Source organism: Cariama cristata, unplaced genomic scaffold, assembly GCF_000690535.1.
Source record: "Cariama cristata isolate BGI_N322 unplaced genomic scaffold, ASM69053v1 scaffold8398, whole genome shotgun sequence".
Taxonomy (NCBI): domain Eukaryota; kingdom Metazoa; phylum Chordata; class Aves; order Cariamiformes; family Cariamidae; genus Cariama; species Cariama cristata.
In genome coordinates, this window is record NW_009630586.1 from 7,642 (window position 1) to 34,230 (window position 26,589).

Consider the following 26,589-nt stretch of genomic DNA (forward strand, 5'->3'; position numbering starts at 1 on the left):
AAAAGTAGGAACTAACTTAAAATTACCACCTGCTTCCAGGTTCAGATCAGAAATTTGCAAAAAAACCAAATTCTTAGTGACGCTGGAAAACAATTGTGAACAGCATTGGCACTTACTGGAACAACATCAGAAAGGACAGTTGTCTAGCATTGTAATAGCCCAAGTAAATATTTTGGATCCCTACCCAAAACCTCTGGAGATACATAGAGCAAAACCCATCAGTTTCTTCCTTATTTATTTTCTCCATTAAAGAACTAAGGAGCCTTGGGTTAGTGTGAGCTCAAGCTCGCTAAGTCTTGGCTCTGGGAAGGTGGGGAATAACTTAATAAATAGATGCTGCATTGTTCCATTTGAGCAGTTCGAGTCCTACCTTTCTCAGCACCAGTACACAAATGAACAAGGAGATCCCCACGGCATGCAGGCAGAAGGGAAAATAATACTGTACCAAGACTATTTTGTCTCCATATCCTAAGGGTTTCCACTACAACCATATCGAGCACAGGGTGACACGAAAACCACGATGCCAGCCTGCTCTTCCCAAGCCAAGAAGCTTGATGGGGAAAGTCGTAGGGAGTGTTTTGTATCACAAAACAGGAGAAAGTGCCAGAGGTGCCACACACGTGTGCACGCACACACTTGGCCAAACCCAGCTACCACCAACTCCCTGGGATCGGTCACATGCTTCTTGGGCTCCTGAGAGCATCTGCTCAGCACCCTGGGATGCTCTCGCTCCCAAATCCTTTCTCCTCACCCTCCCCTTCACACTCACCAGCCACGGGGCTGCCAATAGCCCATGAGGACATAGCAAATATCCAGCTAGGGGCTAAAAGCAACAAGGGCGGTATAAAAAGAACATGCACAATTCAGGAAACTTCCACAGCTGCTCATAGAGAACAATATATAAATACAGATTGTTCATCTGAAAACTTGGAAATAAAAAAGAAGTCCTAATTGAACCCAGTCATTCTGCTTTAACACTTTGTTTCTGCATTGTTTGTGGCTGATGGAAACCAAACACATTTCCATCTGAGTGTTAAATTACAGACTTACAATTTCTGCGTAGAAAACTCTCCAGAGCCAATAGCAGTTACAAAGGCCAATTGTGAAATAGTAGGAAAAAAAAATCAACAGCATTTATTATTCACATATTGCATTACAAGTGTCTCTTATCAAACTCAGAGTATAATTTATATTATCCATGTAGAAACTCAAACTCAACACCACATAGAAATAAAAGCTAAATATGTGTGTGACAGGGTTTCAGTGACATCCTGATCAAACGTCGAGGCTTGGACCGACGAGCAGGCTGACGACCCGAGCGATTAGTGCAGGAGGGACACAGCCCGGCGCTCGCTTGCCCAGTACTACCACTCTACTGGCGATTCTTTATTGCTGTAAAACACGACAGGGATGGTTCCACGGGTACCAGTTTGCAGAGGACTGGGAAAGATGTCGGGAGGACTCGCGCAGCCAGGCATAACAGACTGGGTTTCAAGAACAGTTTGAAGTGCATCTTTTCCAAACGCAGAGTGACACAGACCTCCTCTCCCTCTGACCATGACTACTTTGTTGATCATCAGAAAGACCAGTTTCCAGACAGCAATGCCTCATTGGTCTGCTTTAAGAACAGACTACATCTAAGATGCAAAATGAAAGACGTTTTGAGGAAGGACTGCTTAACGTAAATTAAAAGGTTCAGCCCTCATGCCACGCCTGGCACTCATGTGGAGAGAACCAAAATGGTAAAAAAAAAATAAAATTAAGGCAGTTTACAAAGGGAAGCTGACTTCTAACACCTCAAAGTCAAGGAACTTCTCAAGAACACAAACACAAGGGAAGGTGGCTTTCCCTCCCGTGGGTTAAGACTTAGCTTGCTTTCTCAGGTGCAAGCATTCAAACCAACAGTTTTAAAAAACACAGCTGAAGAGAAGCAGATTTCTCAGCACTCCGGGTGACCCAAACAACATGTACACTGGTGTTTCAGATAGAAGGAGAAGCAGGTAAAGAACAAAAAAAGAACTGTTCAGTATTAAAACTTGTGCAAAAATAGCAAGTGAAAAAAAAATGAAACCACATGTAAGCAAACATTTAGGCAAGATCATCAGAGCAGTGGAACCCCCTGCTTCGTACTCAGTAGTATTTTTCTTTAAAGTAAGGCAATAATAAAATGAACATGCAGGCAATGACGTGTTGGATCTGCATGTTTGAGATGACAGATACAAAAACATGAGAGTTGTTTACAAAAGGTGTAAACGCCATCGGTAATTTCAGGAAGGTTTGTGATCCTATTAAGGAAAATGTTAAAGCTTCTAGGAAGGGGGCTGTAGTTCAATTCTTTGGCAGTAGTGGTTGTTGGTTTTTTTTTTTTAGGCTAACAGAAGCATTACGAATATGCACATGTGGGTTCTCAGTTGGGAAACATCTCCTGGGACCATTGTTTAGCTGATGCTGAGCTGTGCAAATCCTATAAGTTTGCCATCATCAGGAATATCTGAACCTTCGACACCAGATGCCTGAAACACAAGGAACAGAGATTCAAACAGCAACACACATGCTCTACCCCCCGATACATACCACGCTACGTATCACAACCAGGTGTACCAGATATGGTCTGGGGAGGGAGCAGTCACAGGACAGCTTTGCAATGTATTCAGCAGCTCACACTACCCAAAGTTAAAATCAAGCACTTTTTTTTTTATTGCCTTTTTCAGAAGCTAGGAAGGGCTGGGACTGAAGTTTTGCCAACGTCTGCTCTGACTAGGCGTTTGTGCATTAACTGGGGCAAAATAAGTGAAAACTCCTTACAGAAAGATTCAAAAATAAAGGCACTTACCGCATCACTACCAATAAACTGGTTACACCTTTGCTTTGCCACTGTAACTACCTCTGAATTTCACCACCTCTGAAGGATTCATCTGCTGTCCTTTCTCCTCTCCTAGCCTGTCTTCTCTTAGTTTTGGTTCTCTTCTTTTGCCCCCCACCATTTTTTTTTTCCTCCTCCTTCACTTCTTCCTCAGAGACAATGTATCTGGACCCTCCCCATTCTCCTCTTCCAAGAAAGGAGTCCATTGCATTTCTTAGCCCACTTTACCTGCCCTGAAGTACTTCTGTCCTTTCAGGGCAAGTATACATTCCAAGCCCAGAAAATACAGTTTTGTAACATTTTTATATGCTTATTAGCCAGGATAAGGGAATATTTGTGTTAGCACATCATCTCACACTCATTTAACCCAGAGGACACAAGCAGGGAGCTTGCATTACCTACTGTTAGACAACCAGTAGGAAGCTTTGGGAAAGAAGGGAGGATTTAGAGTGCATACATTAGATGCCCACAGTAGACATAACAGGCATCTATATGCAATGCCTTCTCTTTGCAAGTGACAACTTGTTCAATTAGGGGACAGGAAAAAATACCAGTTTGAAAGTGACGGATCTGTTTGCTTGGGGCTCCTCCACAATTTTCTGCAAATTAGCGGCAACTGAAATCACACAAACACACAAAGAAAATGGACAAATATTAGGACAGGCTAGAGAAAAACATCCCAAACTCATTAGGCCTCTTTCTATTACTTAAACTTAGAACTTTTTAAAATGATAAAAAAAGTTTAGGTCTCAGGCTCAATCTACTTAAGTCTAAAGCTTTAAACTGTGAAAATGCCGTCATTTGTTACTATGCTTCTTTTTCAGAGGTAACTATTTTTTTCCTGATGTGGTGGGATTAGTAGTAATAAACTGCCCAACTGCACCTAGAAATCCAGTTAACTTTGCACTAGCAGCCTTTCCAGGCGTTGCAGCCCGTGTGTAAGGAACAGTTTTGCTTGCTGTATTCGAAATATATAGGCAGCGCTGACAGTTTAAAAGTCTCACCTGCTGCACAGAAGGACACATTTATTTAATAAACTGTTGCTAGAGGTAGCTGTTCATCTAGTCGTTCAGACCCATGTAACACAGGCTGCTGCCCCATTGCATGTGCACTTCACACTTCCTTCCCCAGCCCTACTTAAACCAAAAAAGCCTGGCTGATTCCATTCCCAGACCTCTCTTGCGCAGGACTTGTGAGCAGTACAGGCTTGTGCAGCAATTTGGCAATGCATACATGTCAGATGATAATGCATCAATTAGCCTTCATTCTGCGTTACAGGGAACATTTGCTTCATAGTGTTTCCAACTAGATCATATTCTCGTGGACTGGGGGTTGCCTAAATGTACTGGCACAGAATTGTCACCAGAATTAACAGCAGTTTTGTAGAGTCACTGGGGTAGAGAACCAAGGCCACAGCAAACTCTCCCAGTACCCACTAATCAGATCATTTTAAACATGCCAAAAAAAAGATTGAAATGGTTAGAGCAGAAAAATTAATATGTAATTACCTATTACCAGATCTCTGCCATCAACAAGACCTGCTGAAATGAGTTCTTGAGACACACCATCAGCAGTATCTGTTGGGGAGAAACCCAAAAAGCCAGTCACCACGTAACAGAAATTGTTCGACGGTTGCAGGCATCACACAGAAACCTAAAGGAGCTTGTACAAACCAAATGGCAAAAGTGTTGTTTACACAAGATGGATATTAGGGTATACACCACGTGCAGTCAGACATCCCTGAGCTATGCTGTCAAACTCTTGAGTTGGAATTCATCGAAGGGCTGTAATTTGGTCACATCCATGAACAGTTTTACAAGAGATGTCTTCTCAACAGCAGTGCTCCAAGTCCAACCATAAGACAAGCCTTTTAGGAAATCACTGTGGACAGACACTCATACAGGGCTTCCATACACACAACCGCACAACACTGAACACAAAACTTCCCCTTCAAAACCACCTTCACACACTGGAATTTCCCACCAACTCACCTCTCCCTGGGGTAAATTCAAATCGAATATCATTGAGCTCTTTCTTTGAATTCCTGTGGAAAGAAGAGAATTTTATATAGACCATTTCATTGCACTGATCGGTGCCCAAAAGAAAGTGCCGTCACTGAATAATCAGTCTGTGAAGAGAAGTGAATTCATTGCACCCTTCCCCCTCAAAGGGCAGAAACTAATCACTTGGGTGTGCATCTGGAAGCAGGGCTCTCGGCCTTCTCAGAGCCCGAGTGGGCTGAAGTCCAGGATAAGTGAGTGCCACCTCTATGGTATAAGGCCATGTTGTTCCACTGTCTCAGCAACTCATATCTGTCAGCAGATATATCCTTGCAGCATCCCTTCCTTCCTTCAGAGGAAGGAAGCGCTTGCTTACTGCAGATACACACACATTATGCAACTGTCCAGGAACAACTGGGAGGTGATGCTCAGAAGTCCCAGTCCAATGTCTATCAACAACTAAGATGCCTCAGAGATGAGAGGCAGGTTCCTTAAACGAGAAACGTCAATATGTGTAACATAGTAGAATGCGCTTACAATCCTTTTTCTGCCTATTTCTAGGGACGCAGACCAGAATCCATGCCTTGAATTGGGTAAAAGTTCTTCACACTCAGAACTGGCTGAAGTCTGAAGTTGTGCCTGAAGAGTCAGATGGTCCAGCACAAGGTCAGAACCTCTGAATCCCTGATCCCCTTTAAGGAACCTGACTAATTCCTTCCTTCCCATCCCGTTAGAGTTTAAGAACATTTATACAAATATCAAAACCTCTTTCAGTCTACACCTCTTGCCAAACTGAAGAAGCAGATGAGATAACCTGCTTTTCAGGGTTCCAGTTTCAGAAGAGTGGTTGAAATCCAAGCTGACAAACAACATACAACCACCACCCTTTTAATTAAAAGGCAGATGGCAAGATGCACTACAGAATTCTTTCAGTGTCCCTCTCTACAAAGGCTCACTTTGACAGAACAAGTCAGTTTTGTGTCCTTACCTTAACCTTAGTACGAGGCTGATGGGGACTTTTGCATCTTCCTGTACCGGAGCCGCAGCAGGGGCAGGTGGAGCCTGTAATAGGATTACATCATTTTAAAGCACATTAACACTTCTTTTCTTTAGTTTTAAAACTAGAGATAACCTTGACCAACTACAAATACAAATAAAAGCTTAGCTTATCATTGGAATCACGCCACTAGGGTGAAAAAGAAGACAGACAAATGAAACAGGAGAACTTCATGCTTAAATAGTAACCCAGGAGGTTCTCTCTGCAATTGTCTCGAAAAGAGTAAAAGCCACACAACTTTGAGAAATGCCAAAATGGCAGGAGACTTCAGAAGTGTTACATGTAAGAAGACTGCTTGCTCTGCATCAAAGCTTCAGGGTTTTGGGCATTCACGACAGCTTCAAGACCTCCTGTGTTTTAATTCCCACCTCAAACATCTGACTTAAAAACCTGATACAATTGTGAGGATTACTTAGGAAATAATTTAATTGGCAGATTAGCATATACTCTGAGTTACTTTTTTGTGAAATCAAAGGCTTTAAGAGCACCTAGCAGCAATTTTATAGCTGTCTATTTTAATTTCTAAATTACATCTGAGTAATTATCGGAACGTGTGATCAAAGAATTTTATATTAGTCAGCAGCAAATTTCCAGTAGGAAAGATCCAGGAGGTGTCCGTCTTTATAGCACTTATGACACTTCCACTAAAGGGCTAACTGTTAATCAATCTTCACCAAGAAAAAACAACAAACAACAGAGAGAAGGATCAGTGACTCTTCTGCTACGCAAGTCATCTGTACTGCACATGCTGAGGCAGGGACTTTAAATTTGCAGTAACAAGACAGACACAATGCTAGGCTGATAATTTAAGCCTAGAAGTCTTGACCAAGCTTTTTCATCTAGATCATTTGCTTTTTCATGAGAGAAAAAAACCCATCCTTTGTTTAAGACTAGTATTTTACTCCATCTGTTGGTGCCCTTGTGCCAGCAATGCAGCTCAGGGCTTCCGATCACAATCTTGTTTCTGTTGAAGCTGCAAGTTTTAGCAGGTCAGTGAAAACAAACAAGGGTTCATAGAGAAGCCCAGAGGTCTACAAAACAGTAACCAATAAGCTACTAGAACCAGAGGAGAGCTATAAAGAATAACACACTGACACAGAGAGCTGTAAAGAACAACATATTAACGAAAAAGAGCTATAAAGAAGAACACACTAACAGAAAGGTATGAAGTTCACCTTAGGACAAGCTACCAACAAATAAGCTATTGGGCACTAGTGGCAGGGAGCAAGATACTCTGCTAGTACAACTCCAAACACTTTCACTGAGACCAACACTGCTACTTCGTTTACCGAACTGAGAGTCCTGGCCTTCACTGCTGCTGGTGTTTCAACTGCTGCATAAAATTCAGGGATTAAACACTGGCCCTTTTTCAAGAGATTTGAAGGGGTTTGATTTAAGTATTAAAGCTAATTTTAATGTAGTCAAGAATATGTCAGACCCCATCTCCACTATTTTTGTTTAATGACTAATGCACTGTCTTTAACAGTTTTGTAAACAGGAACATGAGCTGACTGCAGTAAAGTGATATACGTATCTTTCTACGTTCTTTAAAGTAAAAATAACGAAACATTTCTAGGAAGGAGTAAGTCTAAGAGTTATTTTCCTGACCAACACTGCCAAGTTTCTTCCCCTTAGGTCTGCCAAAAGGTGATGGTAGCTTGGCCCCCTCCAACAGCAACAGCCTCTCCCCACCAACAAACATGAACATTAGTGTCTTTTATAAAAAAGAAGTGCCATCATTCAGGAGTCTGGCAAACTCTACAGTGCTTTACTCCAGCAAACCACAAGACACGTTCCAAGTGTCTCAGTAATGACTTGGGTTGGCCATTTTTCTCTTTTTAACACAAGCCAGAGCTCTTTCCTGACTTTTCTATGCCTGCCTATCTGACCTATATCCTACACTTTGGGGTGATGTAGATTTCACATCCCCTATACTTCCCCTCAAAGGTCCGTTCTCCCCTCTCTGCTTGAAATGGAAGTGAACCACAAGGTTCAGAGCTTCCCAAATACGGGGTTTCTCCACAATTTTTGACTGCTACAAGGACAGTTTTAACCTAGGCCTCCTGTCTCTCTTCTGAAGTCTGGAGAACTTGAATGTTCTAGTTTCTTCCTCTCACTTTTCTCTCCACTCTTATCCCATAGATGCCAGTGATGCTGAGACAAACAATTAGAGTCTGTTTGTGCTGCACCTTAAAATTCAGGAACAAGCAGCTGGCACTTAAATGAGACTCTCCTTTTTTCTTACCTTCAACCTTGCCTCAAGCCAGAGTCCACTCCCTAAACAGCATAAAAAGTCACTGCTCACCCATAGAATAAGAACAAAAAACTGCCGCACCCACATTAACTGTCTTCCTTTTGCAAGCCACCAGGCCAGCTGGCCCTTCTGCATAAGCAGCAGTACTAAATCAACTTCAGACAAGCAACTTCCATGGCTTCAGATCATTTTAGCATGTCTGGAATAGAACAGCTAAGTGTAAAGCTGAAAGCTGATAGGAAGGGTTTCAGATCTTACCTGGGCTGCTGCTGGGGCTGCTGGAGGAGCCTGACTAGGTGGAGGTACAGCAGTTTGAGGTTGTGCAGGTACTTGTCCTGCAGCCTGAGGTAGTTGAGTAGGTGCCTGTGCTGGAGCATTGAGTGAAGGACCTGGAGGCTCAGCTGATGGGAACAGCTGCAAGAGAAAAAAAAAAGAAAAAGGTGTTTTAATGAGAAAAGGAATTCAAGAGTTCTGACTCCAGCATCAGCTTTCCAAAAACTGTTTGTTTGCCACACAAATCACTTAGAGAAGTTCAGTGCCAAGGGCATTCCCAGGTCTCCAGGACACTAACACTGATCCCAAGTTGGTGTTCAAGGGGTTTAATGTTTCCTCATGTCCAGGGACCCTTTCTGCCCTGACATTTGCAAGTTTTACTCACCAGTAAAGAAGGATAAGAAACCAAGACAGCAGCATGACTATGGGTCTTGGACAAAAATTACACTCTGCAGCTAGCAAGGTTGGATGCACACAGATCGTATCCTAGCTTAGACAAGAGCACCCTATCCTTTAGTTTCCTCCCTTCTTGGAATCTGAGTCTTACTCAGCTACTACTGCAAGTAGCCATGTAGTCACAGCAGAGCAAGTCTGCTTTGACTTTTAGTTCCTTTCAGAGAACACGGCCTAGCAAAGCATTAGGATAACTACTGACAATTTATCCATTCGTAAAACAAACATCAGAGTCAGAGCAATCCGGATATTAACTGAAAAGTGAATCCAGAGCTTAAGTTCTTCAAAACACACAAGACAAGATTGTTTAGGATTGGACTTAAGGTTAGTCCCTTACAAAAAAAAAATATGCAATTAATTCAAGGGTGGGGGAAAAGGGCTAAGTGAAAGTTTAACTTTTTTTACCTCTTGTGTTATTCAGAACAGAGAAAACCAGTTTTGGCATGGTAGCCAAAGAACTGTGAGCTTGATGGCACTTCTTTAGTGTGCCCCCCAACTTACTGCACTAAGTTGTAGGAAATATAAATCACCTTGAATATTGAAAACCTGGGCAGCAGACCTCCAATTACAGTACATATTAAGGGATGTATCACAGTGTGGAAATTCATCCCAAAAGGATTCTACTTTTCAGCTTTTTCTTTTAATTTAGAGTGTATGTCAAATCACAGTGTGAGAACTGTAGTCTTTCTTAAGATCTCCCTTTATAATCACTCCTTGGAAACAGACAAAGGAAGAACAGGACAGCCTAACCCAAGACTAATTTCTAGGAGACAGCTCTGTTTATCTTTCCACGCAGGTAGCGAAGAGAAAGACACAGTCTATTTTCCAGAAGCTAAGCAGTCTCTATCACTGAAAGAAAAGCTATACTAATATTCCTAATGCAAGAAACACAGAACAGAACTGAAGGCAGATTATAAATTGCAACTGAAGTTTTGTTTGCTACTGAATACTACTACAGATTTATTTCACAGTTCTGAGCATAAGTTCTAAACTGGTGGATTAGACTATGCAAAACAGACATTTTGAAGCTGTGTTTTGTTGGGTTTTCTTTAAGAGGAAACTCGAACACCATTGTTTTGCTTAGATTATTCTTGTGACCAATTCGTTATCTGACAACATACAGACTTTTGCCATAGCAAGTAAAGTTGGAAAGATACAAACCAAAGTTACCTCAGGAAGACCTCTTGGCATTACATAGTCAATGATTCCTTTTATAGGCAGGTTTTCAAGCAGAGCTCAGCTAGATACTAGCTTCTACTTCACACAGGATTGTTTTCAAAGGCTAATAAAAACATGTTCCTTGAAACAACAGCAATAACTAGGAGTCATCATTTCGGGAAGTCATTTGCAATTATAACTTACCTCGGAATTCTGTACAGGTTCTTTCACTCTGGGAGACTGAAAAACACAGAAAAAGCTGTCATTGTCTAGACAAAAGTGAAACTTATTGACTAGAAGTACTTGTTAGAACCATACTGAACATATGAAATCAACATAAGTGCTCTGAAGTTACATATATGTACAAGATGCATAATAAAAGGGACACCACATACGTTGTTGGCAATCTAATCATATCCTACCACCCCAAAACATACAGTCATGTTTCAGAACTTGCAGTTGATATTTACAGTGGCATACAAAACCCTAAGCTGCTATCATTGTTAACCATTAGCAAAATCAGTACTCTTTAAGATCACTCAGATTGGATCAAATTACTCACGCACCAAGCCGGCAAAATCCATTTTAAGCTACCCAAGTCTTGCAGAAAAAGATAAGCCACACAAATCTGCCTTGCAGAAATCTGCTAGGAAATAAATTCCCTTCATATACTTAGGGAACTAGTTTGCAAACCAACTTGCATAAACCATATAAAATCTCGGAGAGGGAAGGGGAGAAGTCAGCCTTACTCATGCTGCTTTATAGAAAGAAATCAATCTCTCACCTGCTCTCCTTGTCCTTGGACTCTGCATTATGCTATGCTCTCCGTGAGAGAGTACGCAAGTCCGGCAGTGAAACAGAGAGATCAGTGGAATGGAGGGGGAAGCGCAAAGCAACGTGACCAATCTTTGCTTATCAGTAAAACAAACATAACATTCACTAGCTATTTCACATGAGCAGGAACAGTACTGCTGGAAAGCCTTGCAATAAGAAAGTCTACAGCTTTGACTTCTAACAGGTCCAGTTACCACGTGGAGATAGACAGGTGGGATGGCTTGGTCCATGTTGGGATTAATAAGATAGAGTTCCTTCTCCACATAATGGTCTAAAATACAGGTTGCGATTAGGACAGTACAAGTCCAACAGAAGAACATCAGTCTTATCATGCCACTATCTTGAGCCAGTTTATGCACTAACCAATGCCACTATCTTAAAAAAATGCAGATTAGAGCAATTTGTAACATATAATCCAGAGGCTTCTCATGAGACAAGGTTAAAAAGTCTTATCCTCAGAACAGCAAGTTGCAAAAAGCCCTCTGCACAGGAGGAGAAGGAACAGTTCCTCCCAATTGCTATGTGCAGACAGTGTCAGGAAGAAACTCACGCAGATGGAAAGGTAAAGCCTGAAATCCATCTCAATATGCTGAGCCTTCACTTGACAGTTACCAGGCAAGATGAAAAACGTGGCATTGCTCCCAGAGATAAACAGCCATGCTCCACATCTGCAGGTCACAGCTGCAGCGCTGTTCTTCCAGGCACAAAGCTCATATCCAAAAGTACCCGGATGCCTCAAGGAATAACTCAAAATGAGCTTGTCTGAAAGATCAGTGTGCTAGACACTGTACAGACAAGTATGGAAACATTGGCCCTGCCCCACAGCTAACAACTAACCCAGATAAATGGCAAACAGAAGTAAACTAAGGAAAAACATGAACAGACGGAAAGGAAACAGGACAAACATTAAAAGACGTTTACCTAATTAAGGCTCAAATAGGATGACTTTGGGGATGTGCTGAAATAGATTACTTCTAACTTATTTTTGCTTGTGTAATCAGAGATGATATGAGTAACCAGTGAAATGTGACAACACAGCATGCCACTGCAGAGATTTATTGAGTAACGGAAGGCGAATGATTTAAGAGCCCACATAGCATAATTGCTTTAATTTGAATTCAAGGTTTTAAATGCAGAGAGGAGGAAGTGCAGTAAGTCTTTACATCCAAAAGGTAATGTTGAGCTAGCAAGTCACCATAATCAATTGAGTAGATATTTCTGACCGTTTATAATATCTGTCTGCTTTCAGGTGCAGTCCTAGCAAGAGACTTGTAAAATACATGTTTGTACATATTAAATTCACCCTATTTTTTCTGTAAAGAGGAGACAAGCAAAAAATACAAACAATTTTCATTTATGTAAATGTTTTTATGCAGGTTAATACTTCAGTATTTTAGTAAATTAAGTCAAACTGCAAGGCATCCTTTTACTTTAAGGCTGATAGCAATAAAATGCAGGTACAGATGCAATCACAGAATCACAGAACAGTTTGGGTTAGAAAGGACCTGTAAAGATTATCTACTCCACACCACTGCAATAGGCAGGAATAAAAGATGACACCTAGTTAATATAAGTTATTCTATCCTACAACTTAGTTAAAATTGTAGAGGGATTACAGACAGGTGGAATTTACACCCTGTGTTTGAAATATGGCCAAAATCACAAGATAAACACTAGTCCTCCTCAATAACACCACCGCATATGTGGCAAACACTGGCAGTTTGGACACAAGCCTTAAGACTGCTGGAAAAGGGATCAAATGCAAGAGGTGCAGAGGCATTCCTACTCTTTCGAGTAGAAGAAAATAACTCAAAAGCTATGCAGAAGAAAGACACTCAGGGCAGGAGTCAAGTACGTAGGCAGACACGTAGTGAGGTGCCCTTCCTGACCTCCAGAAAGGTACAGGTCTCCCAAAGTTCTGTGTTATATCTACACAAGATGCCTCCAAAATGGTAATATACATCTAGATTTAGGTAACTGAACTGAGATCTACTGCTCCAACATCCATCCTAAAGGTTTCCTGAATGGGAGACCTAGAAGTAAAGGCCAAGCACAGCCCAAATTACAGTGATCAGAACAAACGGCAGCACAAGGAAATATCCAAAGCTCCAAGAAAAAAAATAAAATATATAAACTGGCTTGAAAAAGGAGCTTGTAAACATGTGTGTCAATCTGCTTTTTCCTGCATAAGAAGAAACAAACAATTAAGTATTGTTCAAAACACAGTAAACAGTGTTAAGTAATAGTACCCTGAGCTTAGAGACAAGCTATAACAAGTTCTAAGTAATCTCTGAAATAGAGCTGGGGTCTTTTACAATATTGCCTCCTAAAATTTTACTATGTTTTAACCTACAAAAGGAATTTAGAACATTTCAGCTCATAAAACATCAAGAATTTCAGTAGTAGCCACCTGGTACCAAGAGATCCTCCTTGACTGTGTAATACAAAGCTGGATACAGCAAGCTCTTTAAAAAGTCACAATAGTTGTTGCCACCCAGTATGGCATTACTATATCAATAGTGCCTTTTAAAAATCCAAGCATCTCAAAAGATGATAAAAAGATGCAAAACCTCGCATTTAATATTTAAGTGTCTATACAGAACATCAGTAGAAGGAATACCAATGAAAGAGAAGTGACAAAGTTAAAGTTGTAAAGGGATAAATGCTTCAAACCAATACTACTTTTTTTCCTCTTCATATTGAAAAACTTCCTCTAAAAACCCTTCATTGCCTCACTAATTCAATTACCGAATGGTTAAAACACAAAGCCCACTTCAAGCTACCTGCTGTAGTGAAAAGGAAATAGGCAAGCCATTACAGTCAAAATCCACACTGCTGACTACTCGGGGAAGACAACCTGGATATTTATCGTAATCTTTTAGTTGCTCATTATGCATTATTTCTCTGTGTTTCTGGGAGTTAGTCTGGGTTTGGGGGTTTTTGTGTATGTGTTGGGAGAGGGGAGGTGGTGTTTTTTAGAGGATTTTCAAGTGCTAGACCAATCAATCTTCGTGACTTCAGGGATGCCGTAACATTTTCTGCTAGGACTAATTGATCTCAGTGTAACTGAGGGGTCAGAACCAGGCCCTGTGTGTTTCAGGTACCAGCCATAAGCACAGGCTCTATTGATTTCAGCTCCATCTTGGGGAGGGCAGTAGGAAAAAACCTCTCCTGACACTTCCAGAAGAGAGCATCTCAAACAGTCAGCACCCTTAAAAACAAAGAGTATCCTAGCTCAAGTGAATTAGTATGCTGAGCTGGGAGCAGACCGTCTGAATTCATGTTCTCAATTATGCTCAACATCCCTGAATGAGACCAGCTGTGCCCCAGAATGATGAGAAAAGAGATCAATACAATTTCTTCAATCTTCAGTCTGCTTTCTCTGGTTCGGCAACAAACTCGAGGAGAGGGATTATAACTTCCTGTGTATCATACTTAAAACAAGGCCACGTGCTTCCCAGGGATATTTAGACATACCACAGTTAGAAAACAAAGCAGAGACAGTAGAGTTATCGGAGTTTGGGGACCCACCCTGAGCTGTGAAATTGCCGCTCTGCCTTCCTCACTTTCTTCATCTAGTTCATCATCACTCCATTCCCAGCCACCATCTTCAGTCTTATGAAGACGTCCGCTGGAACCTGGGACTCTCCGGACCTGCTCAGCACAAAGACAGAGAACTGATATGTCAAGCAGACAGTTGCTTGACTACATTACATAGTTGATCTTTTTTAGGAGAAATACAAGAACATCTCCAGGTTGCACCAGTTGCCAGGGTACCCAAGTATTTTACTGAAATGTCTAGCGCTGTATCTAGAAAATGCCATACTACAGTAATTACAACTAAAAATGTGAACACAAGCATAAAAAACTAGTATGACTGTAACAGCCCAGGAGGTTTTTGGTACCTTTTTGGATCTTTCAGTGATTGTTGGTGCTCTCTGCAACATCTTCTCCTGTAAAAATTCTTTATTCTGCAAAACCAAAAATACCAAACATTTGCATTGCTGAAAACGCCCTTTGATTCCTTCAGTGTCTCTGATAAAGAAACTGTTAAGTTATTTCTAGCAGGAAGTGATTTACGTGTTTCATCCCTATTGTCCCAAAGATATTAACCACTTTCTTCCTTTGGACTATAGTATATGATATTTCATCCTAAATACCTTTTGGTTAGCAGCGGCACTTTCCTTATTCAAAGTGATACAGCATTAACAATCGAGGAGTTGTATACTATTCCATCTGATTTACTGGAGGAACATACTTATATTGCAGCATCTGATACCCTGCTGAGACATTCGGCCTTCTTCCATTCGCTGATACTACACCACCTGGATCCAGCGCCTTTGCTACACCTTACCCCTAAATTTATGCCTGTCCAACTGCCAAAGGCAAACCACAGACGTCGGGCAGGCCAGGATGCAGGAACCCCTCTATCCTGGGGTTACAAGACCGAGGAATTGGGGCAGCAGGATTTAAAGTGGGTGGCTGAGAAAACATACAGCACATACGATGTTTAGAGAGGACGTAAACACAGTGATCACAACAGATTAAATATTGGGAAACTGCTGTGATGCTTTTACTGTATTAAATTTCCTCTTCAGCAAGCTACTCCAGACTGGTTAACGTGTGCGCTTCTGAGCATACAATTTTCCAACCACTTGACTGCAGGGGAAGCAGGCCAGGCAAGCACCCCGGCATTAGCACTGGGATCTGGCAGGGTATTTCACACCACACGAGCGAGGCTGGATAGCCCTGCCATCTCTGCCCATGAAGTCCTCCCAGAACTCCCCCGTCCATGATGGTTTCTGGCACGCAGGATGGAGAGCCTCAAGATGCATGCTATCACTTCCTGGTGAGTGGATCTCAGCATTATCAAAACATACTTTTACATAGCATAGACTGTATTTAAATATATGGTTCAATATAGACTTCTAGAAGTTGGACTCTTCTGTCCTCAAGTTACATCTGTCAGTTTGGCAGTGGCTGATATATGAAAGTAATTTAACACTGAGTGTTAACTGGTACACATTTTCACTTTGGATGCCAGTTTAAGTATTGCCTCATTTACAATCATGTTAATTTTCTGTCACCACATATGCTAATATGTTACTCTGCAGCAGCTTAATGAAAGCATGAAGGAGACTTTACACACAATAAAGTATAACATGAACCAGAACTCCCATAACCAAATGGAAAAAGGTCAGCAATGTGTAAACCATCTTGTCACTTTGGACACCAGGTGTGTCTCCATTATACAGAAGCAGACTATTCAGTTGCCTAAAATCCCATCATGGACAATGAAAACCTAGTTAATACTGTCAAGAGCCCAGACATCAATTAAACTTGCCCTAAAGCGAACTCCTACATTTCATAAACTGGACCACTCTCTAGCCTTCCTTGGTTGCACTTAAGATTTCTGTCAACTTTAATAGGACATCCAGCTCCTGTACAGATACCTAGGTGTGGCCACTTCCATTTAAGCATCTTAATCTAGGAGCTGAAAACTACTTTGATTAATTGGTGATGCTGCTGTGCTATCCCAAGTATCAGATATCTTTTTGACAGTTTAATCTGTGTTCTGCTATAAAACCCATGTATTTTGATCACAAACATGCCACAGAAAAAATAAGCAAACAGAAAGCATTTTTTCATTCCCACAGAAATATACTTTCTCCTTTGTATTATTTCTGTCTGTCTCCCTCAATAAAACCTTGCACACCGCATATGTACTAATCTCCAGGCAGTATTTACATAAGTGCTCACTGGCAGTTCACTTCAAGGCTAGAAATGGGAGTTTCCTACTATTTTGTATCACAGGATCTTCACTTTCCATAAGGCAATACCAGGTGAAATAGTTGTAGGTAGCGCTCCGCACAGTGGGCCTCATTCACTACTTTGCATACAGACTGATTACAGCGTTTACTAAAATGTGAGTTACATTCACTGCCACAGAGACCTTTATGGTCAGAGAGGCAGCCAGAATGGCACCAGTACAAGAGAAGAAAAAAACCCCAAAAGCCACTGAAAGATATTTAAATGCGCAAGAATTTCTAGATAATTTCTTTTAATAGCAGCGTACACAAGGAGGTACAGAAGAGGGGTTTCATTCTGTTTGTTCACAATAACCCATTCAACTCACTCAGTTATGCTGGCCCTAACTGAGACAGCCCACACTCATGTCAATAAAGCTGTCACCATACCCATCATACTTCTGAAAAGTCCTCTCCACAGCCTCTGCACAGATCAGTTTAGGAAGTGTTTCCTTACCTTTGCTTTTGTGAAAAATTTGTGTCTTAAGAGTTCTGCTGCTGTCGGTCTGTCAATAAAAACAGATGTAGAAAAGACAATTAGAAATGCTGCCTTTCAACACAACGGTCTTCCAGGTTGCTGCAGCTTGTTGTAACATGCCATTGCATAATGGCATTGGCTTTTCCTGCCCAATTCCCCTAAAAATCAGCCAATGTATTCCAAGTAAATTTTACACCAGCAGCCTTTTAAACACTCAGTGTATTCTGATCAAAGTCCATTTTGTTCAAAAGCAGTGAATGACTTGGGGGCAGGGAGAAGTTGCTCCCATTTTGATGCTGAACTCAAGTCCCTTAGAGCCAGATCACAGAAACAATTTGCCCAAAATTGAAATGAAGGACCATCACCTACAGCAGGGGTGCAGTACTCACCATGTGCAAGTAACATAGTCAAGTATCTCTGAAATAACTCTATGTGTGTAATTAGTTCTATTAAACACAGGTGGGACAATCAACATTCCTCTAGTAGAAAAGGAACAAGTACAAACTATTTTCCCCTTTAAGTTAGACTTTAGGATAAATACTGGAAAGTAAAAGACATCCCTCGGTCAGTTTAGAAGGAGCTTTCTAAAGACTCAGGCCTACAGGAGAAAGTACCAGCTTACAGCAAACATTGCAAACTGTGCTTAAATAGTAACAGAGTTTAATTAGTGACTTGCAAAGGTCATTCATCACAGGCTTTATTTCACCTCAGACTACCCTAACAAAAATCATCCACTTTATAGCAAGGGAGCCCCCAAAATAATTGCAATTGCACTAAATCCTCCTCTTTGAGAACCTGTACAATATGCATAAGCTTATCTGATTCTGCTAGTTGCTCTTTAGGGGCCGACCTCCTGCTCCCACAGTCAGGATGATGACAGTGGCTGTTAGTGGTGCTTGAGCAGAGAGAAGGGGTATGCCACGATTCAAAGTGATTATGTTTAATTCTCATCAGCAGGCATTCTAACCTACAAGGTTAGGATATGCTTTAGAAAGGAGAAAAAAACATCATGCTGGGAAAAAAAACCTGCTATCAGCATTTATCAAGCACTCTACTGGATTCATTAAGTATTTCAAGTGTAAAGCGTGTTAGAAGAGAGAGATCCCATCTCATGATGCGTGAGAAGCCTTTGTTCCTGGATCTGTCACAGGAGGGAACTAAAAAATGTCTTCATTATTATTATTTTATGAAGGGACTTCTTCCTTTCCAGAATTATTTTGCTTACTGAGAAAAAAAAAGAAAACTAAGAGGTATAAAAATTGATCTGTGGGAATGCCTGTTTCTTTATCTTTCCATTTTAAGGAATACTATTCTTAACGCAGAATGAACACTCCTTTAAACAGCTTCACAGACTGGCAAATGCTACGTCTGTCCTCCACAGAAATATGTCTGAGCTATCCTATGTGACAGGTTGTGGTGTTTAAACAGTGTCATAGACAGCGAGACCCTCGTGCAGCTTTGAACAATGCCATAACATAATGATACGATGCTAGCCTGGGAACCACAATGTATGTACCACCCCCTTGGTAGTATTTCTAACATCACTGAGTAGTCAAGCTACTGTTAACGAGGGAGACTGAAAGTGTCATCAAGTCACTTAAGTAATCTGTATTGATGAAAACATGTTGGTAAAATTTGCCAGTGTTTTTCCTGATATTTCCCCCCAAACCAAGTATTACTCATAATTAAGTAAGTCAAAACTACACTTAAAGCCTTCTTTGCACTGGCAAATTTTTAAAAGTTTATTTATGAAGCTTCGCAAGTAAACACTATTGCCCAAGGTGTAATTTCTGATTTATAAACACAGAGCAGTTTTGACTGGGAACAAAACAAGAACTGCAGTCACCTGCTAGAGGTGGTGAGGGGAAGAATGGCACTACACACACAGTGGACCAGGATGTACTCTCATTAACCCAAATGGAAGCCATGTGCCATGGCCAGGCACAATGCCAGACATTTATCCATAAAAATAAGGACAGCCAAGAGAATTCGCTGTCACACAGCAAGATTGCTGTGTTCATTAAGACTGAAAGGCTGGAGGGGAAGAGAGCGTACCGGCTTTAAAAAGTATGGAATATGATGAGTTTTGTGGTTTTGTTTTAGGGGTTTTTTTAATTTATTTTCGTGTTACCTGTTCTTACCTTTTTTCAGGATCTTTCTGTAGGCATGATGAAATCATCTTCCTAAATGATTTCCCATACTTCTTCAGCATCTCCTTATCTTGCACACCAGTTTCCAAAGAAGGAGGATCATTTTGTAGCGTCAGCATTAAAACCTGAAAGAATTATGTCTATTGGCAATGAGATTTTTCTTGGCATTTGTTAAAGAGAGATCTTGGGAACACTGTATTTTAGACAAGTATTTTCATCAAGCATCCGAGCCAACAAGGACAGTTTCATTATGACAGCTCTCTGAGGGCAACATGAGCTTAGAGTGAAGTTTCTTACAGTTTAGACTGTCTCCTTGCATTCACTGGACAGCAAAAACTCACCTACCTTTTCCTGAAAGCAATTACAAGGTCTCTCCTCTTCCCTCTGCTTCCCACATTTGCTATCTTTGTAGAAACAATTATTTTCAAAACCTTCACACCACTGCAAATTCTAGCTGTCAGCTGAGAGGTTCAATACTCATAAAGCAGGATCTAGGGAGTTACCTCCACCTCCTTTCCTTGGGAAGTCAGGCTAATTTATACCCAACGATTCATACTACTGCTTTCCACCACATCTCCTGGCCCACGGGGCAGTCCGCAGGCCAAACACGAGGTTCGGGTGTGCCTTCAGGCCTGTTTAGTGTGATTAAAGATGTAAGCATAGCAGAACTTCTATCAGCCTTCCTCATTTAAGATGAGCAGTTGTGCAAGGCATTTGATTCAAAGGCTCTGTTTAGATCTCCCTGCAGGTATTTCTTAGCTAGAAATCAAATTAATGTAAAAGCAGAAGGGCAACAAAAAAAAAAAAGAGATAAGAAAAAGAGAGTTCACTTCCATGTAGCAATGCGACAGCAGGCGAAGACGTTTCTCACACAAGCACCCATCAAGCCAAACTCATTATTTCCTTCACATCACTCAGATAGTCTGAAGGAAAGGAAGAAATTTACTCATTTCCATTTTCACTTGTCACCTACATACAGATGAATATCTATTTTTAGAAAAGGAAGAGGCACATAGCACATTTAAATAGCTTTCAACAGCTATATTGCTTAGGGCAGCAAGAGCCCATCAATCTAGGTGAAATTATGCAGTTCATAACAGAATTCCCTGCTTTTTTCCTCTCTCCTTGGAAGGTCACTTAATGCACAGGTCATTTTGCTGTGTAACAAAATTAATCTGCAGTGAAATACAATTACATTCAATAAATAAAACACAGAAGTCCTCTTGCAGGCTGCACGACTGAAACCTCTACCTAAAAGAACTGGAGATTCGTCATTCTATCTACCATATGACAACACACGATACTAAATAGGTAATCTTGGTATTCAAAGCTACAATCCATGCCTTCAAGACACAATAAACAGAAGTACAGCTTGCAGAAGCTACTGCAAAATGCTATCAATAATCACAGCTCAGAAGGAAGTATCAATGAAAACAGCGACAGCTAAATCAGCAGCACGTTTCCCTGAACCCCTCGCTGCATTGCCACAATCACTGACGTGGTATGGACTTCAACGGCATTTCTAAACCACTCAGCTACACAACAGTCCCTGCACAGAGATGACACAAATCTTAAAATTAATTCTGTTCTACAAGAGTTAAACCAGTGTGAAGTCCTGGCATTTAAAGCGATACATGGATGTGGCTGTTCTAAAGAATTAGAAACTACTGGATTCCCAAATGCTATTGTAATTGTGGGGTGGGAGGGGATGAACTCAGGTCCTAAAGAGGTGACACCCAGCTTGCACAGCACTCCAGCAGATAAAAGGCTCAGAAAAGGAAAGCTTGCCCTGTGGTATGCCTAAACTGAGGGACTTGGCACCCACAGGCCTCATATCCCAGGTAACGAGTCTAACCATAAGCTATGAGGTTACTGAAAGGGCTCTCCACCCTCTCCTGTTCAATTTGAGGGAGCACGCATCCCAAGAGTAGAAGCAAAGTGGTCTTCAAAAGGGTGAGCCAAAGGGGTTCAAAGTTTTGTGACTGAGACAAGGCCCCATCAGATCTCAAAGGGTCTAAGGAAGATCTCAAACCTCAATAGAAGGACAGGATGCTTCAGATCTCAACTGATGGGGTCAACTCTGCTAATCGGAAGATGCAGACTCCCTGAAAGAGTAGCATTTTGGAAGTAGCTCCTGGTTCAAGAGTCAGGAAATAGCGAAAGTTCACCAAACTATAAGGTGATCTAAAGTTCAAGATATTTAAAAAAGACTTTTGAAGCATCAGTGTTTAAACAAGAACATTTCCTTCACTTCAACTTCTATAAAATATTAATGTTGTTGATACCACACCATTTCATACTGATGCGGTACTTTCCACTGGTTCAGTGATTGACAGGACTGTGTTGGAGTTAAACAAAATAAGACTTTTGGATAACTGGTAACAGGATTTCTGAGATGTATCAAGAAGAATCATCAGTGCAGTACAAGGAATAGCTCGCCATCTCAGTGTCACTGGATGCCAGGTAACATGATCTGAATCATCATTTATAGCCCTAAAAACATCTGCTGCCTTCAGAGCCTCCAGGACTAAAACACACAGCACTTTCCTCAAGAATAGTGACCCTGGCGAGACTCAGGATGTAAGGAAGAACTGCGCAGTTTCACACGATGCTGATTAAGTGGCGTATTTTTAAAAGGTGACTTCAGATAAATCTGAGAACATTGTGATCCACAAGTGCAAGTTGAGAGAATAAACTCTTCAATGAAGCACACTGGCCAAATTCTTGGAAACACCCACAGAACATGCTGATCCTTTCTTTATCTTGCACAAGTATCTGGAGACCTGCTTACCTTCATCGGGGGGTATTTATGGTAAGGAGCCGCCCCTGTAGCCAGTTCGATAGCAGTGATCCCAAAGCTCCAGATGTCTGCCTTGAAATCATATCCTCTGACCTGAAAAAAATATTAGAGGATATTAGCATGTGCCTCTTGCTATCCTACACTACGGTCCTTTTCTTTAGCCTATTACACATCCTTTCACCCTTTCCTTCTTTTCCCCTTGAGTTTGGAAAGACCAGCACTGTAGCATGAAAGAGATGGAAAGAACACTTTCTCCCTCCTCTCCCCCTCAGCTCCTTATACCTTCAAGAAGGTGTTTGAGAAGTCATAGTCTGATGAAAATTATGGTTGTGGACAGTACAACTAGAACTGCTCCACCATAAACCTCTCCATGTGTAGAACATAAAGGGGCACTGGATTAATCCAGGCTCCGAATTCTACACAAAGACACAGAGAGTCATTAAACAGTATAATGAAACTCTCATAGTTAATAGATGGACTGTTATCCCCTTGGGACAGATGCATCACTACACTTTTAGTCAACCGATTAATCAATCTGACTGCAAACATACTCAATCCTGAAACTTCAGTGCGCATCAGCTCAGTTAAAAAGGCCTTCATTCCTGTCTGCAGACTAATATTTCCCTCCACTAATTAATAGTAGCTTCTGCACTTGACATTAAACACAGACTTGTCCAGGAAAATTTATAGCATTTACTTCCTCTCATGCACAGGAAAAAATATTTCATACGCCAAAGCGGTTACTTCCTCGTTATCATTAGGTAATATTTTGGCACTTGCTTTCTCCACTGCAGGGGAGAGACATTATGTACTAACTTCAAGGGCAGCTACAAAAATGAAAGCGTTTTGGCTGCTTAGAATGGTTTGTATTTCTTCTCACTAGACTATGGAAAAATGAACATTGAATCAGAGCAAAACTAATAGGGATATTGTGTTCAGCTAACCTAACAAGCTTCAGAAGAACACTCATTGTGATGAAGCCAAAAATGTTCCCCAAACTACTTTTAAGACGATCTTGAATTTTGGCAAATAAACAAAACACCTCCTTGCACTATTTTTTCATATAATACTATAGTTCAACTGAAATTTATTATAGCAGCAGGAGTTTATATCTTGCCCTAAGTTCTTCAACTCTGTAGGCATCGTTTTCATGACTTTAAAGGTCTGAAAGGTTTCTTCAAGCGCCTCAGTTTATGGATGCCATGATTACGAACAGATTTCAAGTCATTTAACTAAACAAGCACAGATATCTAGTATAATCTAGTATAATTTAAAAAAAACACAGCGCAGGAAGAAATGTGCTGTAAGGGTGTTTTTTTCCCCCTTCACACTATTTTTAGGTTTTGAGAATAACTTTGGGACATTTCTTAGCTTTATCTTTCAGTTCGTCTTGCAGCAGATCTAGATACTGTACAACTCTCCATTCCCCACTAGGATTTTAACTGTTTAGAGGGTTTTTTTAAATTATATCGTATAAATCTGCTTGCAAATGAAAGCTAGGAAGTTCAAAACTGTCTACAGCAGTTCATCTTGACATCTGTCCAACACTTCTTAGTCACCACCCTGCAGTTAGTTTTTATCAACAACATATATTTTTCTCATCAACTTTTTTTTTTTGCCATAAATCTGTCAAGCAAACGTACATTACAAACAACAATGCCAGGCTATCATGTATTAACATGCTAAAGGATCTTAATGATGCTGAAGTAAATTGGGTCGATAATATCTACATATGGAAGGCTAACCTACAGCAACCCCTTTGTCCTTTTTCTCGGGTTGGATATAGCGGCTCAGGGTGACACCTGCTGGAAGACAGCAAGACGATATAAATGGACATTGAAGGGATTTTCACATCAGCATCCAAAATAATTGCCTTACCGTCTAATATTTGCAACAAGTCAGATGCACACAGACTTCACGGAAGTATTGGACTCCCTAGAAAAATCTGCCTCCTTCAGAAACACATCTGTTGCATCAAGAACCCCTCCTTTGTCACTAAATCCTTCATTTCTCCTTTTTAGCACCCTCCTTAAGAATTTTTTTTTCCACTGTTGTCGTGTGGATCGCAGCCACCCTAACTGTGATGAGTCTGGAGCACCACCGTTAGGTCCTGGTCAGCCTCCTGTGCCCTGTGCACCAGGACAGGACACAAATGACAGAAAAGAAAGGGACAACTCTGATCTGTTTTTCGAAACACTGAATACTCTATTTTTAAATCAACATAACAAAAAAAATCCAGAAGGAAATGACAGTGAAGCAGTTCAGCAGCAAGTTTGCAAAGACGGCTCCTGACTTGGGGAGTGTGTCTGGTACTTTACGGTGTCAGGCTTGTACTCTGACGGGGTTGCAGAAGTGCTGTAATGCACTAGCCCCTCAATGCCACCATGGGGAGCCACCAAAAAGGCCAAACATTAAAAAAGCCTTTCATTAATAATATATTTAAGCTACTCCAAAATTATCTCAATCCCTCAAGAAGTTTTAGATACAGGAAAAAAACGCATTAAAGTTCTACCACTGTTTTAGCTGCATTTCATTTCAGAGAGAGAAAGATGGGGGTCTTAGTCCTCCCAAGCTTCAAAATATTTTATTGAGAACAGCAAGGAGAAAAGTAACAATGTGGGTTTACTTTAATAAAACAATGTTTTCCCAAAATATTTTTGTTAAGATGACTCTTGGAAGGAAAAAAGGAAAAACATTTATAGTTAGTTGTATTTCTGCTTGGCACACCTGTCAAAAATCAAACCCTCTGTCAAACTGTTTTTAAGGGGGTGAGGGATAATTTTCAGAATGCTTATAGCACTGAACATAAATACAATAGACAGCTACTGCAAATGCCCTGTCAGGATTGTGTCCTGATTTTGTTTGTCGGTCTTGCTCAGAAATGGGCAATGATATTTTTACATTAAACAAAATTTCCAGGTGGCCTTCATCAAAAGTCACACAGACAAAGCTTCTATAGTTTAGTCTAGAAGTAGTGGAGGACAAAAAGTGATGTATCTCCACCCAACTGGAAGAAGAACGACATCTTTTTGCTAGCCAAAAGAGCAGCGGAGGAAAGGGGAGAGTCAAGCATTCCTCAGCATTTACAGTCTGGATACTCACAAGCCAAGAGAAGCTAAAAACTTGAATAAAGTCAACTGCATGTTATTTTACTATAATAACTCCCCACTCTGACATCTTGCAATTAGCTACCCCAAATTCTCACATTTGCAAATGCAGAAAAGCACATTACCAAGCTGTACACATGCACAGGTTTATGGTTGACTCGATGTCCTTTCCAACCTAAACAATTCTATGATTCTATATTTAACATGTGTGAAACTATTTATATTCTACCTCACATTTATGCAAGAGGGAGGGGCAGGTTAATCTTCTTTATGCAACAGCTGAGCTATCTCATCCTCACCTTACACAGGAGCTTGAAAAGAAGTAACAGGGCAAAAATCTATTGAACACTTAATATTCCCCAGTACAAGCCTGGCTGCAATAGGCAGATCAAAGAAAATCTGGTGGTTTTTAAAAAGCTTTACAGCATGCCCAATTATTATCTTAGTTTGAAGTAAATATGGCCATTGCTGTCAACGGGGAATTCCAGGTGCAGATCAGCTAAGAGGACACTAGGAAAAACAATTCACCTGTTCCATAACTTCTGGTGCCATCCAGCAAGGTGTGCCCACAAAAGTTTTCCTGACTTTATTTCTGGTAATGTCACCACCGGTGGCCAGAAACGCACTAACGCCAAAGTCTGAAAAGAAAACAAAACCAGATTTGATTAAGAACGCATCCTGAGCAAACTGCAGGGCTGTCCCCTCTTCCCCCTCATATTCCCAGCCATCTATTAAGTACTAGATCATACAGTTACGCATGAGGAGTTTCCTAATAAATGTGGAATGATCAACAGTTAGCTAAGAGTGCTGGTACATGAACGGTCTGTAGTCCACTATTCAATTACCGCAGACAGCAGAGCTTTCAGCCCTGGCTGGCAGAGAGGAAAATTCCACTTTCCATTACAGCCCACTGGGCACATTACAGCACAACCGTGCTCCCCCAGCAGACCTGCTACTGGACAAACCTGCCTCTGACAGCCAGTGCTTTATTTACATATGTATACATACATAACAAGTAATAACGGAACTTCAATTAGTATCCTGTTAATATTTGCAGCAACGAAGTCGGGTACATAAAAAGTTTCTAGACTTTATAACATTTAACTGCCCTAACTGCACCCTGCAGACTGGAGTTATCAGCCCCTTATCTGGATGTTTTATTACCAGAATATGCCTTCCTTGGTAATCTTCCATCGCTGAGATGCTCAGTGCTTTAACAGGAACTTGGACCGGTTCCTGACGATCCAGCAGCGTTACTGAATCCAGCAGCACATGCCATTAACCAGCCTGACCATCCCAGAGGAAGCCTCGCAGACAGGTATTCAACACCCTGCATAGCATCACCCTCACCTGAA

At 41.0% G+C, this 26,589-nt stretch overlaps 1 protein-coding gene across 1 annotated transcript in view; it reads right to left on the minus strand.

Moving 5' to 3' along the window:
* Window positions 1-1,764: 1,764 nt before the first annotated feature.
* OXSR1 (oxidative stress responsive 1) overlaps window positions 1,765-26,589 on the minus strand; it is a 37,107-nt gene continuing 12,282 nt past the window's right edge. The window contains exons 3-15 of the mRNA XM_009705600.1: window positions 25,763-25,872; window positions 22,119-22,220; window positions 19,319-19,452; window positions 17,157-17,205; window positions 14,798-14,863; window positions 14,424-14,546; window positions 10,263-10,298; window positions 8,433-8,588; window positions 5,852-5,925; window positions 4,855-4,907; window positions 4,372-4,440; window positions 3,415-3,479; window positions 1,765-2,513 (exon numbers count right to left, since the gene is read on the minus strand). Of these exons, the coding sequence (XP_009703902.1) occupies window positions 2,439-2,513; window positions 3,415-3,479; window positions 4,372-4,440; window positions 4,855-4,907; window positions 5,852-5,925; window positions 8,433-8,588; window positions 10,263-10,298; window positions 14,424-14,546; window positions 14,798-14,863; window positions 17,157-17,205; window positions 19,319-19,452; window positions 22,119-22,220; window positions 25,763-25,872 (1,112 nt within the window). The 3' untranslated portion in view covers window positions 1,765-2,438. The remainder of the gene's footprint in view (window positions 2,514-3,414; window positions 3,480-4,371; window positions 4,441-4,854; window positions 4,908-5,851; window positions 5,926-8,432; window positions 8,589-10,262; window positions 10,299-14,423; window positions 14,547-14,797; window positions 14,864-17,156; window positions 17,206-19,318; window positions 19,453-22,118; window positions 22,221-25,762; window positions 25,873-26,589) is intronic.